The following is a 17843-nucleotide window of genomic DNA, read 5'->3' on the forward strand; positions in this document are numbered from 1 at the left end:
CAATGGAGTTGTCAACCGTGATGGCGAGATCATGGAACGGGCAGTCCTTCCCCGGGAGGAAGAGCAGCTCCGTCTTGCCGAGGTTCAGCTTGAGGTGGTGATCCGTCATCCACACCGATATGTCTGCCAGACATGCAGAGATGCGACTCGCCACCTGGTCATCAGAAGGGGGAAAGGAGAAGACCAATTGTGTGTCGTCTGCATAGCAATGATAGGAGAGACCATGTGAGGTTATGACAGAGCCAAGTGACTTGGTGTATAGCGAGAATAGGAGAGGGCCTAGAACAGAGCCCTGGGGGACACCAGTGGTGAGAGCGCGTGGCGAGGAGACAGATTCTCGCCACGCCACCTGGTAGGAGCGACCTGTCAGGTAGGACGCAATCCAAGCGTGGGCCGCGCCGGAGATGCCCAACTCGGAGAGGGTGGAGAGGAGGATCTGATGGTTCACAGTGTCGAAGGCAGCCGATAGGTCTAGAAGGATGAGAGCAGAGGAGAGAGAGTTAGCTTTAGCAGTGCGGAGCGCCTCCGTGATACAGAGAAGAGCAGTCTCAGTTGAATGACTAGTCTTGAAACCTGACTGATTTGGATCAAGAAGGTCATTCTGAGAGAGATAGCGGGAGAGCTGGCCAAGGACGGCACGTTCAAGAGTTTTGGAGAGAAAAGAAAGAAGGGATACTGGTCTGTAGTTGTTGACATCGGAGGGATCGAGTGTAGGTTTTTTCAGAAGGGGTGCAACTCTCGCTCTCTTGAAGACGGAAGGGACGTAGCCAGCGGTCAGGGATGAGTTGATGAGCGAGGTGAGGTAAGGGAGAAGGTCTCCGGAAATGGTCTGGAGAAGAGAGGAGGGGATAGGGTCAAGCGGGCAGGTTGTTGGGCGGCCGGCCGTCACAAGAAGCGAGATTTCATCTGGAGAGAGAGGGGAGAAAGAGGTCAGAGCACAGGGTAGGGCAGTGTGAGCAGAACCAGCGGTGTCGTTTGACTTAGCAAACGAGGATCGGATGTCGTCGACCTTCTTTTCAAAATGGTTGACGGTCATCTGCGGAGAGGGAGGGGGGGGGGGGGAGGAGGATTCAGGAGGGAGGAGAAGGTGGCAAAGAGCTTCCTAGGGTTAGAGGCAGATGCTTGGAATTTAGAGTGGAAGAAAGTGGCTTTAGCAGCAGAGACAGAGGAGGAAAATGTAGAGAGGAGGGAGTGAAAGGATGCCAGGTCCGCAGGGAGGCGAGTTTTCCTCCATTTCCGCCGGCTGCCCGGAGCACTGTTCTGTGAGCTCGCAGTGAGTCGTCGAGCCACGGAGCGGGAGGGGAGGACCGAGCCGGCCTGGAGGATAGGGGACATAGAGAGTCAAAGGATGCAGAAAGGGAAGAGAGGAGGGTTGAGGAGGCAGAATCAGGAGATAGGTTGGAGAAGGTATGAGAAGAGGGAAGAGATGATAGGATGGAAGAGGAGAGAGAAGCGGGGGAGAGAGAGCGAAGGTTGGGACGGCGCGATACCATCCGAGTAGGGGCAGTGTGGGAAGTGTTGGATGAAAGCGAGAGGGAAAAGGATACAAGGTAGTGGTCGGAGACTTGGAGGGGAGTTGCAATGAGGTTAGTGGAAGAACAGCATCTAGTAAAGATGAGGTCGAGCGTATTGCCTGCCTTGTGAGTAGGGGGAAGGTGAGAGGGTGAGGTCAAAAGAGGAGAGGAGTGGAAAGAAGGAGGCAGAGAGGAATGAGTCAAAGGTAGACGTGGGGAGGTTAAAGTCGCCCAGGACTGTGAGAGGTGAGCCGTCCTCAGGAAAGGAGCTTATCAAGGCATCAAGCTCATTGATGAATCTCCGAGGGAACCTGGAGGGCGATAAATGATAAGGATGTTAAGCTTGAAAGGGCTGGTAACTGTGACAGCATGGAATTCAAAGGAGGCGATAGACAGATGGGTAAGGGGAGAAAGAGAGAATGACCACTTGGGAGAGATGAGGATCCCGGTGCCACCACCCGCTGACCAGAAGCTCTCGGGGTGTGCGAGAACACGTGGGCGGACGAAGAGAGAGCAGTAGGAGTAGCAGTGTTATCTGTGGTGATCCATGTTTCCGTCAGTGCCAAGAAGTCGAGGGACTGAGGGAGGCATAGGCTGAGATGAACTCTGCCTTGTTGGCCGCAGATCGGCAGTTCCAGAGGCTACCGGAGACCTGGAACTCCACGTGGGTCGGCGCGCTGGGACCACTCAGATTAGGTGGCCGCGCCACGCGGTGTGGAGCGTTTGTATGGTCTGTGCAGAGAGGAGAGAACAGGGATAGATAGACACATAGTTGACAGGCTACAGAAGAGGCTACGCTAATGCAAAGGAGATTGGAATGACAAGTGGACTACACTTATCGAATGTTCAGAACGTTAAGCTTACGTAGCAAGAATCTTATTGACTAAAATGATTGAAATGATACAGTACTGCTGGAGTAGGCTAGCTGGCAGTGGCTACGTTGTTGACACTACACTAATCAAGTCGTCTGTCCGAGTGTAATAGTTTCTACAGTGCTGCTATTCGGGGCTAGCTGGCTAGCTAGCAGTGTTGATTACGTGAACGTTACGTTAAAAGAACGACAATAGCTGGCTAGCTAACCTAGAAAATCGCTCCAGACTACACAATTGTCTTAGATACAAAGACGGCTAAGTAGCTAGCTAGCTACGATCAAACAAATCAAACCGTTGTACTGTAATGAAGTGAAATGAAAATGTGATACTACCTGTGGAGCGAGGCGGAATGTTGACCGGGTTGTTGAAGTTCAATTCGGAAGACGTTGGCTAGCTGTTGGCTAGCTAGCTAGCAGTGACTCCTACGTTAAGGACGACAAATAGCTGGCTAGCTAACCTCGGTAAATTAAGATAATCACTCTAAGTCTACACACTCTAAGCTACACAATTACCTTGGATACGAAGACAGCAAAGACAACTATGTAGCTAGCTAACACTACACTAATCGAGTCATTGAGTGTAATAGTTTCTACAGTGCTAGTGGACGTTAGCTAGCTGCTGTGCTAGTGGACGTTAGCTAGCTGCTGGGCAGAAAGCAGTGTAGACTACGTTAGGACGACAAAATACGATCAGCAAAGACAACTATGTAGCTAGCTAACACTACACTAATCGAGTCGTTGAGTGTAATAGTTTCTACAGTGCTAGTGGACGTTAGCTAGCTGCTGTGCTAGTGGACGTTAGCTAGCTGCTGGGCAGAAAGCTATTATGACAGTTAGTCTGAATCTTCCCTATTATGACAGTTAGTCTGAATCTTCCCTATTATGACAGTTAGTCTGAATCTTCCCTATTATGACAGTTAGTCTGAATCTTCCCTATTATGACAGTTAGTCTGAATCTTCCCTATTATGACAGTTAGTCTGAATCTTCCCTATTATGACAGTTAGTCTGAATCTTCCCTATTATGACAGTTAGTCTGAATCTTCCCTATTATGACAGTTAGTCTGAATCTTCCCTATTATGACAGTTAGTCTGAATCTTCCCTATTATGACAGTTAGTCTGAATCTTCCCTATTATGACAGTTAGTCTGAATCTTGGGTGTTTGGAGAAGCAGTGTGTGTGTGCTCTGCCTGTGTATTTAAGTTATCCACAGTTTATTTTGGGATGACAATGAAGGGCATTGCACTTCAGCAGTGTGTGTCTAAAAGAGTGTGAGCTGCTATTCTCTTGTGTGGACTTGTCAAGGGAATGCTTAGGATCCCACTCAGTTGGATAGACTTGCATTTAAGTGAACAGACAATAACTGAAACATTCTAATGGTTTTCTTGTCAAGTATAGCAACAATTCTGTTCGTCCCTACTCTATTATATTAGTGTAGGTCAGAAATAGCCTACTCATAATGACTGTTAGACAGTGTCATCTTTTAGGCCACTGCGATCACCTTTGTTTTATCTGATGGCCAGTTGCTTTAGTCATCTTCCTAATGATAGCTCCAGTGTCCCACCACACCTACCCCTAATGCACTGTGATTTTCCCCTGTGTCCAGGGCTGGATCAGTAATGTCCGGGCAGGATCCTTCACCTCTCAGGGGAACCACATCAAATCCAGCACCAGGCTTGTGGCCTTCAACACTGACCAGGCCGGTAAGGATACGACTGAGTCAGGACAACTATAGAACCATACTGTGCTTTCTTTTCTAAATGTCAGTTCCTGCATGATTCCAGCAACTATGGCCATATAGTGTGATTCAGGCAACAGTGGTATGCGGTTGGGGTTCAACTAAGAATATTCTGTTATGAGGAGTCATGCTGTCTGTCTCTGGTATATTTACCTGTCTGTCTCTGGTATATTTACCTGTCTGTCTCTGGTATATTTACCTGTCTGTCTCTGGTATATTTACCTGTCTGTCTCTGGTAAGTTCACCTGTCTGTTGATTGTGTGAGCAGGTATTACCATCACAGAGCAGATATCTCTATCTGTTTTGTTAGAGCAGGCCATATCAGTATGAAAGAGAGACTGTATAGATCATGCTGTCTGTCTCTTGTGTGTATGTCTTGTCACCAGGTGGAGGAATGCTCGGCCTCACCTCTGTGGAACCAGGGTCTGATGGCAAGTGGACAGTGACTGTGATCCCATGTCATGCTGGTAAGATCCCTCTATCTACTTTTCATTCATTTTTCCTGAGTGGCGCAGCGGTCTAAGGCTCTGCCTCTCAGTGCTAGAGGCATCACTACAGACCCGGGTTAGAACCCGGGCTGTATCACAACCTGCCGTGATGGGGAGTCCCATTTGCCCAGCGTTGTCCGGGTTAATGGAGGGTTTGGCTGGGGTAGGCCGTCATTGTAAAATCCCTCCTTCACAAGTGCCAGACACTCCACTCATCACAACTCTCTTTTTTTCTCTCTCTGTTGTTTTACATTTCTTAAAGCTGCAATATGTAACAATTTGGTCGACCTAAACAATAAACAAATTCATATAGAAATGTGTATTATAGATCTGTCATTTGCATTTAAAGGAAGAATAAGAAGTAGATCTGTTCTATGTGAGCTGTTTCTATGCTTCCCGTTAAGTTTTGTTTTTGTCTTTTGCTTGAAACAGCTGGAAATACAATATTTTTAGTTATGTAAAATGTTTCACAGCGGTTTAGATGGTATAATGACTCTGTACACTACACTTGTTTGTTTTGTCACATAAACTGCAATTAAGTGAACTATTATAATTTTAGCAACCAGGACATGGCGGAGCCATATCTGCATCGTGCTTCTTTAATATTTCATATTATTACCATGAGTACGTTTTAGTACAATCCCAGATAAATGATTGTGCTGTCTGTCTTGCCAACTGCTATGGTCATTGTCACGACTCCCGACCAAAGGAGTTAGCAAGACAGTACAACCAGGTCTGGAACTAGGTGTAGTGAACATGAGTCAGGTACATGGTTGCTCATGGTCTCGTGATGAGCTCGCCCTGCCTGCGACATCCAAATCAGTGGCCCAAAAGGGAATTTCCTCTTGGTCTAAAGTGTTTTTTAACGTGAGAGACCAGGGTTAAGATGTTTCAACCTTTATCGAACTCACTCCCTTTTGTCTGCTTTTTTAACAAGACCAGTTTCTTAAAGGTCCAGTCCAAAATGTGATTTCCTGTGTTTTATATATATTTCCACACTAGGAGGTTGGATAATACTCTGAAATTGTGAAAATTATTATAATGCCCTTTTAGTGTAAGAGCTGTTTGGAAAGACCACCTGAAATATCAGCCTGTTTTGGTGGGATGGAGTTTTGGCCTGTCTGGTGACATTATCAGGCGGGAAGTTTGTTCATTTACCAATAAGAAAGAGGGTTCCAAACCTCTCTGCCAATAACCACTAGTTTTTAGTTCCCCCCTCCCCACTCAGACCATTCCCAGACTGTCCGAGCTAAATTCTTCCTTGAGAAATTGCTCTTTGTTAAGAAGCTTTTGTTGTTTCTTTTTGCCCATTTTAATTGAAACCAATCACAGTAAGCTACTTAATTGTTCCCCAGAAGTGATTTGATATTGTGACAAAAACTGCTGCATTGGACTTTTAACTTATCCAAGTGATCACAAGAGGAATGCCATTGTTCTCAAATAAACCCTTAAACCTGTGACCTAAATCTCTTGTTTGTCCTCATCTCTGTCTCTCTCTTTCTTACTCAGATCTGATAACTGATTTGGACTTCTCTCTCTCTCTCTCAGATAACTGATTTTGCCTTCTCTGTCTGTCTCTCTCTCTCTCAGATCTGATAACTGATTTGTCCTCTCTCTGTCTCTCTCTCAGATCTGATAACTGAGTTGTCCTCTCTCTGTCTCTCTCTCAGATCTGATAACTGAGTTGTCCTCTCTCTGTTTCTCTCTCAGATCTGATAACTGATTTGGACTTCTCTCCGTTTGATGATAATCTCCTGGCTACCTGTTCTGCAGATGAAACGGTGAGGCCCTCCTGTCTCTCGGTCCTCATTCCTCTAAGGCCCTGTCCTCATTCCTCTAAGGCCCTGTCCTCATTCCTCTAAGGCCCTGTCCTCATTCCTCTAAGGCCCTGTCCTCATTCCTCTAAGGCCCTGTCCTCATTCCTCTAAGGCCCTGTCCTCATTCCTCTAAGGCCCTGTCCTCATTCCTCTAAGGCCCTGTCCTCATTCCTCTAAGGCCCTGTCCTCATTCCTCTAAGGCCCTGTCCTCATTCCTCTAAGGCCCTGTCTTCATTTTTTTTAAATGGCCTTCATTCTTTCCTTCCTTCCTCTTGACCTTTCACTTAACTATAAGATGAGTCATAGCTTTAAGAGAGGAAGGAAGGAAAGAGGATTTTGTTATGGTCATACACTCTCTTGCAGACTGGTTATTCTATTTTTTTCATGGTACATGCACATACTCATCAACAGTTGTTTGTATCTTTAGGCCGAGAACGAGGGCTCTGACACATCTGGATGAAAAAATGAATAGCATTGACTGTTAATATGTGGAAAGAAACCTTTTGAAGTCACTCAGAGTCCATGTGTGAGTGTGTATGCAGACTCAGCAGCAGGGTCTGCCTCAGAGGGCTGAGTAAACACATGTACAGCCACACTGAGCCGAAGCCTCAGTGCACAGTAAAGTACCCAGCATATGTAGAGGAGCCCTGAGCTCAGCGAGGATACTTTATATTCCCAGCTTTCATCTGCTGCCAAGAAGACATATTGTTTTAGTCACCTTGTTGTGCTGAGTAACACACACAGACGTCCACACCCACAAAAACACGTGTATACACACACACACACACACACACACACACACACATCCTGTTTTAAGACTTTGTCATCACTTTTGCCATGCTTTGGGCTCCTGAGTGGCAGTGGTCTAAGACACTCAGTGCAAGAGGCGTCACTGCAGTACCTGGTTCGAATCCAGGCTGCATCACATCCTGCCGTGATTGGGAGTCCCATAGGGCTGCGCATAATTGGCCCTGTGTCGTCTGGGTTTGGCCGGGGGAGGCCATCATTGTAAAGAAGAATTTGTTCTTACCTGACTTGCCTAGTTAAATAAAGGTTAAATGAAATAATAAAACAAGCCCCAGGTGGCATTTAAAAGGCTCCAATTTACCACCTTATTGCTGGATTAAATCCTGTATCTGCAGCTGTATACCACTTGGTTCTTCAGTCCCGGTGTCAGGAGTCCTGGTAGTGAGAACATGGTCCCGGTGTCTATAGGCCTAGTAGTGAGAACATGGTCCCGGTGTCTATAGGCCTAGTAGGGAGAACATGGTCCAGGTGTCTGTAGTCCTAGTAGTGAGAACATGGTCCTAGTAGTGAGAACATGGTCCCGGTGTCAGGTGTGGTCCAGGTGTCTGTAGTCCTAGTAGTGAGAACATGGTCCCGGTGTCTATAGGCCTAGTAGGGAGAACATGGTCTGGTCCAGGTGTCAGGAGTCCTAGTAGTGAGAACATGGTCCCGGTGTCAGGAGTCCTAGTAGTGAGAACATGGTCCCGGTGTCAGGAGTCCTAGTAGTGAGAACATGGTCCCGGTGTCAGGAGTCCTAGTAGTGAGAACATGGTCCCGGTGTCAGGAGTCCTAGTAGGGAGAACATGATCCCGGTGTCTGTAGTCCTAGTAGTGAGAACATGGTCCAGGTGTCTGTAGTCCTAGTAGTGAGAACATGGTCCAGGTGTCAGGTCCTAGTCATGGTCCAGTCCCATGGTCCAGGTGTCTGTCTGTAGTCCTAGTAGTGAGAACATGGTCCAGGTGTCTGTAGTCCTAGTAGTGAGAACATGGTCCAGTCCCTAGTAGTGAGGTCCAGGTGTCATGTAGTGAGAACATGGTCCCGGTGTCTGTAGTCCTAGTAGTGAGAACATGGTCCCGGTGTCTGTAGTCCTAGTAGTGAGAACATGGTCCAGGTGTCTGTAGTCCTAGTAGTGAGAACATGGTCCAGGTGTCTGTAGTGAAAGCTCCAATGTTTAACAGTAGGTGGTTGGGTATAGGCAAACTATCGGCATTCCCTTTCATCCCTAAGGTTTTCAATGGGGTTGAGGTCAGGGATCTGTGTAAGGCCAGTGAAGTTCTTCCACACCGATCTGAAAAAATCATTTCTGTATGTATCTCGCTTTGTGCACCGGGGCATTGTCATGCTGAAACAGGAAAGGGCCTTCCTCAATGCTGTAGCTAAGAGTTCCCTTCACTTGAACTAAGTGGCTGAGCCCGAACCATGAAAAACAGCCCCAGACCATTATTCCTCCTCCACCAGACTTTACAGTTGGCACTATACATTCGGGTAGGGAGCGTTTCTCAAACCCAGATTTGTCGGTCGGACTGCCAGATGGTGAAGCATCATTCAAGAGAACATGCTTCCACTGCTGCAGAGTCCAATGGCGGCGGGCTTTACACCACTCCAGCCGATGCTTGGCATGGTGATCTGAAGCTTGTGCGCGGCTGCTGGGCCATGGAAACCCAGTTCATGAAGCTCCCGACGAACAGTTCTTGTGCTGACGTTGTTTCGAGGCAGTTTGGAACTCGGGTAGTGAGTGTTGCAACTGTGAACTGACGATTTTATGCACTTAAGCATGTCACAGTCCCGTTCTGTGAGCTTGTGTGACCAACCACTTCGTGGCTGAGCCGTTGTTATTCGTCGACATTTCCACTTCACAATAACAGCACTTACAGTTGACTGGGACTGATCTAGAAAGGCAGAAATTTGACAAACTGACTTATTGGGGAGGTGGCATTCTGTGATGATGCCTCGTTGAAAGTCACTGAGCTCTTGAGTAAGGCCATTCTACTGCCAATGTTTGTCTATTCAGATTGCATGGCTGGATGCTTGATTTGATACACCTGTCAGCAGTGGGTGTGGCTGAAATAGCCGAATCACAAATTTGAAGGGGTCCACATACTTTTGTAATTTTTGTGTATCTCACTGTCTTCATGTCTGATTGAGAGCCCATTCACCTGACACTCTTGTGTGTGTGTTTGTGTGTTTGTGTGTGCATGTGTGTCTCTCTTTTACTCAGCACAACACGGTCACTAAAAACATGCTTTCTTGGCCTGGTGTGTGTACATGCAGGTGAAGCTGTGGCGTGTGTGTGAACCAGAACAAGAGCAGCCCGGGGGGGCGGAGGTGACCCTGTGTCCCGGAGAGGGTCGTCTGGAGCTGGTCGCCTTCCACCCCACCTCCTCTGGCATGCTGGCTGTGGGTTCCACCAAGACAGCCCAGCTCTGGGACACCAGCCGCCAACAATCACCGCTAGCAGGTAGGATACACTGGAGGAGAGGAGCTTTACACTATGCAGGCATGAAAGAATGGTGAATGCATGAACACACACTCTCTTATAGACACTCACAAATGATTGAAGGAACGCACACAAACATGAATGATGAACACACACTCATAATCAATCACTCACAAATGGATCAATACAGTACAAACACTTCTTCACACAAATATAGCAGCAAACAGACCATACACAGTGGCGTGTGTGTGAACCAGAACAAGAGCAGCCCGGGGGGCGGAGGTGACCCTGTGTCCCGGAGAGGGTCGTCTGGAGCTGGTCGCCTTCCACCCCACCTCCTCTGGCCTGCTGGTCTGTCAGTCAGTTTGATCCTTTCACAGTTGAAGGTCGAGAGTCGTGCGTCCTCCGAAACACAACCCAACCAAGCCGCACTGCTTCTTGACACAATGCCCACTTAACCTGGAAGCCAGCCGCACCAATGTGTTGGAGGAAACACTGTACACCAGGCGACCGTGTCAGCGTGCATTGCGCCCGGCCCGCCACAGGAGTGTGTGATGGGACAAGAACATCCCTGCTGGCCAAACCCTCCCCTAACTCAGACGACTCTGCCTGAAGGGTTGCCTGGTTGAGTCTGGACATGAACCAAGATCTCTAGTGGCACATCTAGTACTGCGATGCAGTGCCTTAGACCACTGCGCCACTCGGGAGGCCTAGAGGGTGAACCTCAACTGTGTCCCCTGTGACGACTTTCTTCACCATTTGACAAATGCCGTTGTCATCTATGCCATCTACTGTCGTGTCATCATAACCCATACATGCTATGCTGTATCCAACCAGCCGTAGCACCATAACCTCATTGTGTTCTGTGTACCATTGATCCAGGTGGTCTTAACTGGGTCAACTGGGTCTGCTTTGGGGTTTCTACAATTTATGTAAGGTTGTTTCATCCTGTGTTTCCCTCTGTGTCTTGTGTCTTGGCTTCACCTGTCCTGTGTCTTGGCTTCACCTGTCCTGTGTCTTGGCCTCACCTGTCCTGTGTCTTGGCCTCACCTGTCCTGTGTCTTGGCCTCACCTGTCCTGTGTCTTGGCCCCCAAAACCTAGGAAGAAACCTAGAGTGTCTGGGCTGCACCTGTCCTGTGTCTTGGCCTCACTTGTCCTGTGTCTGGGCCTCACATGTGTCTTGGCTTCACCTGTCATGTGTCTGGCCCCACCTGTCCTGTGTCTGGTCTGCACCTGATCTGTGTCTTGGCCTCACCTGTCCTGTGTCTTGGCCCTCACCTGTCCTGTGTCTTGGCCCCCACCTGTCCTGTGTCTTGGCCCTCACCTGTCCTGTGGCTTGGTCTCACCTGTCCCGTGTCTGGGTTGCACCTGTCCTGTGTCTTGGCCTCACCTGTCCCGTGTCTGGGCTGCACCTGTCCTGTGTCTTGGCCCTCACCTGTCCTGTGTCTTGGCCCTCACCTGTCCTGTGTCTTGGCCCTCACCTGTCCTGTGTCTTGGCCCTCACCTGTCCTGTGTCTTGGCCCTCACCTGTCCTGTGGCTTGGTCTCACCTGTCCCGTGTCTGGGCTGCACCTGTCCTGTGTCTTGGCCTCACCTGTCCCGTGTCTGGGCTCACCTGTCCTGTTTCTTGGCCCTCACCTGTCCTGTGTCTTGGCCCCACCTGTCCTGTGGCTTGGCCCTCACCTGTCCTGTGTCTGGCCCTCACCTGTCCTGTGTCTTGGCCTCACCTGTCCTGTGTCTTGGCCTCACCTGTCCCGTGTCTGTGCTGCACCTGTCCTGTGTCTTGGGCTGCACCTGTCCTGTGTCTTGGCTGCACCTGTCCTGTGTTTCAACCTGTGCTTTCTTTTCTTTGTCTATTCATCCTGAATCTGTTCTTTATGTAATTTGTTGTTCCTGGTCTTGTGTTAACCTGTGCTGTTGACCTCTCTGTGACCTTTCCTTGACTTTCCCTGTGATAACCTGCGGGCTGAGCTGACCAGTCTCTTGATCTCTGACCTGTGTTTCTGTCTGCAGCTCTGGAGCCGCACGGTGATCAGCTGCAGAGTCTTAGCTGGAAACAGGACGGCTCCCTGCTGGCTTCCTCCTGCAAGGTGAGTCAGTCCTACAGTACATACTGAGGCCAGACAGGAACTATTATTATCATGTACAGTACATCTAAATGGAACCTCAGCAGAAAAAGAAACATCCTCTCACTGTCAACTGTGTTTATTTTCAGCAAACTTAACATGTAAATATTGGTATGAACATAAGATTCAACAACTGCGACATAAACCGAACAAGTTCCACAGATGTGACAGAAATGGAATAATGTGACCCTGAACAAAGGGGGGGGTCAAATCAAAAGTATTAGTCAGTATCTGGGGTGGCTACCAGCTGCATTAAGCACTGCAGTGCATCTCCTCCTCATGGACTGCACTAGATTTGCCAGTTCTTGGTGTGAGATGTTACCCCACTCTTCCACCAAGGCACCTGCAAGCAGAACACTGACATTCCTGTCTTGCAGGAAATCATACACAGAATGAGCAGTATGGCTGGTGGCATTGTCATGCTGGAGGGTCATCTCAGGATGAGCCTGCAGGAAGGGTACCACATGAGGGAGGAGGATGTCTTCCCTGTAACGCACAGCGTTGAGATTGCCTGCAATCACAACAAGCCCAGTCCGATGATGCTGTGACACACTGCCCCAGACCATGACAGACCCTCCACCTCCAAATAGATCCCACTCCAGAGTTCCAGCCTCGGTGTAACACTCATTCCTTTAACTTTAAACGTGAACCCGACCATCACCCCTGGTGATACAAAACGGTGACTCGTTAGTGAAGAGCACTTTTTGACAGTCCTGTTTGGTCCAGCCACGGTGGGTTTGTGCCCATAAGCAACATTGTTGCTGGTGATGTCTGGTGAGGACCTGCCTTACAACAGGCCTACAAGCCCTCAGTCCAGCCTCTCTCAGCCTATTGTGGCCAGTCAGAGCACTGATGGAGGGATTGTGCATCCTGGTGTAACTCGGGCAGTTGTTGTTGTACCTGTCCCGCAGGTATGCTGTTCGGCTGTACCGATCCTGTGGAGGTGTTACACGTGGTCTGCCACTGTGAGGACGATCAGCTGTCCATCTTGTCTCCCTGTAGCGCTGTCTTAGGCGTCTCACAGTACGGACATTGCAATTTATTGCGCTGGCCACATCTGTAGTCCTCATGCCTCCTAGCAGCATGCCTAAGGCACATTCACGCAGATGAGCAGGGACCCTGGGCATCTTTCTTTTGGTGTTTTTCAGAGTCAGTAGAAAGGTCTCTTTAGTGTCCTAAGTTTTCATAACTGTGACCTTAATTGCCTACTGTCTGTAAGATGTTAGTGTCTTAACGACTGTTCCACAGGTGCATGTTCATTAATTGTTTATGGTTCATTGAACAAGCATGGGAAACAGTGTTTAAACTCTACAATGAAGATCTGTGAAGTTATTTGGATTTTTACGAATTATCTTTGAAAGACGGGCTGGATAGCACAGGAGCTGGATAGCACAGGATCCTATGATAAAGGTTTGTCACATAGAGAGGTTGCTATCTATTGTCTTGTCTTTGGCTATGCCGGATTAAGTGATATGACATGCTATTCGATGAAATAATTTCTCCGTAATTAATATCACCTGATTGAGCTAATCATGTAAATGTAATTAACGAGAGTCGGGCACCACAAAATAATATTTATAGAGCTGTTATCTTCCGAATAAACTCTTAAAGACCTAGTAATATTTTACATCAATAGCAGTCAATATTAATCTTCATTTTACTTCAGTCTCATAATCTGAAAGTTGTAAATTCTTGGTTATCTGCAAGAACCCTGGCTTACTATTTGAATCAGCAATACAAAATTGGGTTTAATTATTTATTTACTAAATACCTAACTAATCACGCAGAATTCACATACACACAATTAATCATAACTTGATTACAAATTACGTCATAAAGGAAAACGTCCCTAGCGGGCGGAACAGATATGACAGCTTGTTACACAAAGGAAAAGGGGCTGGGTTGAGTGAAAGAGCGGGAGACTGAGGAACAAAGGGAAAAAGCTGTGCTATCGTAAATACAGTATCTGATGCATTCTAAATTACTGCCCATTTGGAAAAGGAAAATGCAATAAATATTTACTCTGAGCTGCTCTTCAGTAGTTTGTTGGTAGATGGAAGACCGTGTTGCCAAACCGAGTCCTTTGTCCTTTGAAGAATGTCTCTGGTTGTCAATTGGATATGCTGTAGTAACGTCGTTATGTGATAGACGGGATACTCTGTCTGTTCCTTCCTAACCCTCGTAGCATCTGCTGTTGCTAACTCAACGGCTAGGAGGTATCACTTCTGTAGTGAATTAGAGTTCAAAGTTCATACCATTCTAAACCAAAGCTCACGCTGATGTTGGCTTCGTTCTGTAATATCTGAACCATTCTGACATAGGACCGTCGTCCCTACATCTTCGGAACAGGAAGTTCTGTTGTCATCAAGGCTTTATATAGGAAGGGAGAAGAGGGCGTGTTTGAAAAGTTTTATAGCCCATGTCTCTTCACAGAGGCAGGCCACTGAGTGAGCAGCCCTAACTTATGACAACCCACATCTCACATTTTAGAAGCTAAAGTCACATTTCATCCCGTCACAAATAATTTCATATTCAAACATTTAAATTGAACAACAATTCCATGTGAATCCGATAACTCTGATGTGTAGGCTTTCCACTGTAGAGTTTATGTCTTCTTATCATTGATGAGAATGTCTCAGATGACAACCAAACTGACACCATATTCAGTAAGTACCACCGCACATGTTCAGATAACCAGAATATAGTTAATTTCCCTCCACCTTCTGATGTTCCCAGAATCTCTATGTTAACCAAGGGTTTTGCAAATATAACCTCAGTAGGTTAGAGAGAGAAAAGGGGAGAAGAGGTATTTATGACTGTCATAAACCTATCCCCCAGGCCAACGTCATGACACTATCAAGGAAGATTTGTCACATAGCAACTTCTCTTTCTATCTTATGTGTTGTGTCTTAAATACCTCCCAACTCTCTAGTGGCCAACAATAGCAGTAGCGGTTCACATAATGTGTGTGTTTGACATCTACTACATTACGGTTGTACTGTGTGGAATCACTGATCTACAAGTTAAATGACATGTTATTGCTCATGTACATACTGTATATTTTGCAGATTTTATCGCAGGTGCAGTGAGATGCTTATGTTCATAGCTCAAACAGTGCAGTAATACCGAACAATACACACAAATCCCCAAAATGAAAAGAAAGAAATTAAGAAATATCAGAACGAGCAATGTCAGAGTCCGTGTGTATTGACATTACGGACAGTATATGAATAGAAAATATATGTACAGCAGTAGTTATGTAGGATGAGCCTTGACTAGAACACATATGAAGTGGGTAAAACAGTATGTAAACATGATTAAAACCCCCTGAGGTCGTTGTCCGTGCCCCTGTGGACATGTAATTAGCATTATTGCTCCCAAGAGTGGGGGCCTATTCCCTCACAGGCCCACCCATAGCTGCGCCCCTGCCCAGTCATGTGAAATCCATAGATGAGGGCCTCATTTGCCAACCTGGGATGGAATACTGTCGTAACTGTAGTAGCCGCGTCTCACCAGTAGATGCCACCAACGGAACACCATATCCCCCTGTTTGCCTGATTGGCGCTACCCGACATTAATCAGCATCTGTTTTTGAGCGGATCATTCCGTCAACAGGGGTGACACTCATTAACCCGGGTGTAGATCTTGTACTCTGACTGACTGTGTCCCACTTTTTATACTTTATACAGAGTTCTCCATAAAACCTCAACCTCAACTTTCCCTTGGGTTCTAAAGTGGAAATGAACACAACTCAGGGATTGAGAAAGAGGGATGAGTCTGAGATCACTGATGTAACAGCCAGTTTGTCTAATTGTTTTAGTGTTGTAATAGTTTGATCGTGTTGACAGAGGAATTATTTAATGCAAGAGTGGTGATCCTCACTGAGCAGCCAAGTCTTCATATTAACGTTAGTTAGTGTGTTAGTTATCAGCCAAGTCTTCATATTAACATTAGTTAGTGTGTTAGTTATCAGCCAAGTCTTCATATTAACATTAGTTAGTGTGTTAGTTATCAGCCAAGTCTTCCTATTAACATTAGTTAGTGTGTTAGTTATCAGCCAAGTCTTCATATTAACATTAGTGTGTTAGTTATCAGCCAAGTCTTCCTATTAACATTAGTGTGTTAGTTATCAGCCAAGTCTTCATATTAACATTAGTGTGTTAGTTATCAGCCAAGTCTTCATATTAACATTAGTGTTAGTTATCAGTCTTCATATTAACATTAGTGTGTAGTTATCAGCCAAGTCTTCCTATTAACATTAGTGTGTTAGTTATCAGCCAAGTCTTCCTATTAACATTAGTTAGTGTTTAGTTATCAGCCAAGTCTTCATATTAACATTAGTTAGTGTGTTAGTTATCAGCCAAGTCTTCCTATTAACATTAGTTAGTTAGTTATCAGTGTGTTAGTTATCAGCCAAGTCTTCCTATTAACATTAGTGTGTTAGTTATCAGCCAAGTCTTCCTATTAACATTAGTTAGTGTTTAGTTATCAGCCAAGTCTTCCTATTAACATTAGTGTGTTAGTTAGTTATCAACATTAGTTAGTGTGTTAGTTATCAAGTCTTCCTATTAACATTAGTTAGTGTTATCAGTTATCATTAGTTAGTGTGTTAGTTATCAAGTCTTCCTATTAACATTAGTTAGTGTGTTATCAGTTATCATTAGTGTGTTAGTTATCAGCCAAGTCTTCCTATTAACATTAGTGTGTTAGTTATCCAAGTCTTCCTATTAACATTAGTTAGTGTGTTAGTTATCAGCTTCATTAACATTAGTGTGTTAGTTATCAGCCAAGTCTTCATTTAACATTAGTTAGTGTGTTATATTTAGTGTAGTTTAATCATTTCCTATTAACATTAGTGTGTTAGTTATCAGCCAAGTCTTCATATTAACATTAGTTAGTGTGTTAGTTATCAGCCAAGTCTTCCTATTAACATTAGTTAGTGTGTTAGTTATCAGCCAAGTCTTCCTATTAACATTAGTGTGTTAGTTATCATTAGTGTGTTAGTTATCAGTATTAACATTAGTTAGTGTTAGTTAGTTATCAGCCAAGTAACATTCCTCAGCCAAGTTAATTATTAGTTATCAGTCTTCATATTAACATTAGTGTGTTTAGTTATCAGCCAAGTCTTCCTATTAACATTAGTTAGTGTGTTAGTTATCAGCCAAGTCTTCCTATTAACATTAGTTAGTGTTTAGTTATCAGCCAAGTCTTCCTATTAACATTAGTGTGTTAGTTATCAGCCAAGTCTTCCTATTAACATTAGTTAGTGTGTTAGTTATCAGCCAAGTCTTCCTATTAACATTATTAGTGTTTAGTTATCAGCCAAGTCTTCCTATTAACATTAGTTAGTGTGTTAGTTATCAGCCAAGTCTTCATATTAACATTAGTTAGTGTTCTTCCTATTAACATTAGTTATCATCAGCCAAGTCTTCCTATTAACATTAGTTAGTGTTTAGTTATCAGCCAAGTCTTCCTATTAACATTCAGCCAAGTCTTCATATTAACATTAGTTAGTGTGTTAGTTATCAGCCAAGTCTTCATATTAACATTAGTTAGTGTTTAGTTATCAGCCAAGTCTTCCTATTAACATTAGTTAGTGTGTTAGTTATCAGCCAAGTCTTCCTATTAACATTATTAGTTATCATTCTTCATATTAACATTAGTGTGTTTAGTTATCAGCCAAGTCTTCATATTAACATTAGTTAGTGTGTTAGTTATCAGCCAAGTCTTCCTATTAACATTAGTTAGTGTGTTAGTTATCAGCCAAGTCTTCATATTAACATTAGTTAGTGTGTTAGTTATCAGTCTTCCTATTAACATTAGTTAGTGTGTTAGTTATCAGCCAAGTCTTCATATTAACATTAGTTAGTGTTTAGTTATCAGCCAAGTCTTCCTATTAACATTAGTGTGTTAGTTATCAGCCAAGTCTTCCTATTAACATTAGTTAGTGTGTTAGTTATCAGCCAAGTCTTCATATTAACATTAGTTAGTGTTTATCAGTTATCATTAGTGTGTTAGTTATCAGCAAGTCTTCCTATTAACATTAGTTGTGTTAGTTATCAGCCAA

General features: G+C 45.2%; 1 protein-coding gene across 2 annotated transcripts in view; it reads left to right on the forward strand.

Annotated features, from left to right (window-relative positions):
- LOC135554667 (coronin-7-like) overlaps positions 1-17843 on the forward strand; it is a 35638-nt gene that overhangs the window by 2074 nt on the left and 15721 nt on the right. For both annotated transcript variants that reach the window (XM_064987083.1, XM_064987084.1), the window contains exons 2-6: positions 3991-4087; positions 4509-4589; positions 6321-6391; positions 9485-9671; positions 11664-11740. In XM_064987083.1, the coding sequence (XP_064843155.1) occupies positions 3991-4087; positions 4509-4589; positions 6321-6391; positions 9485-9671; positions 11664-11740 (513 nt within the window). The remainder of the gene's footprint in view (positions 1-3990; positions 4088-4508; positions 4590-6320; positions 6392-9484; positions 9672-11663; positions 11741-17843) is intronic.

The sequence above is a fragment of the Oncorhynchus masou genome, chromosome 14 (genome assembly GCF_036934945.1).
Source record: "Oncorhynchus masou masou isolate Uvic2021 chromosome 14, UVic_Omas_1.1, whole genome shotgun sequence".
NCBI lineage: Eukaryota > Metazoa > Chordata > Actinopteri > Salmoniformes > Salmonidae > Oncorhynchus > Oncorhynchus masou.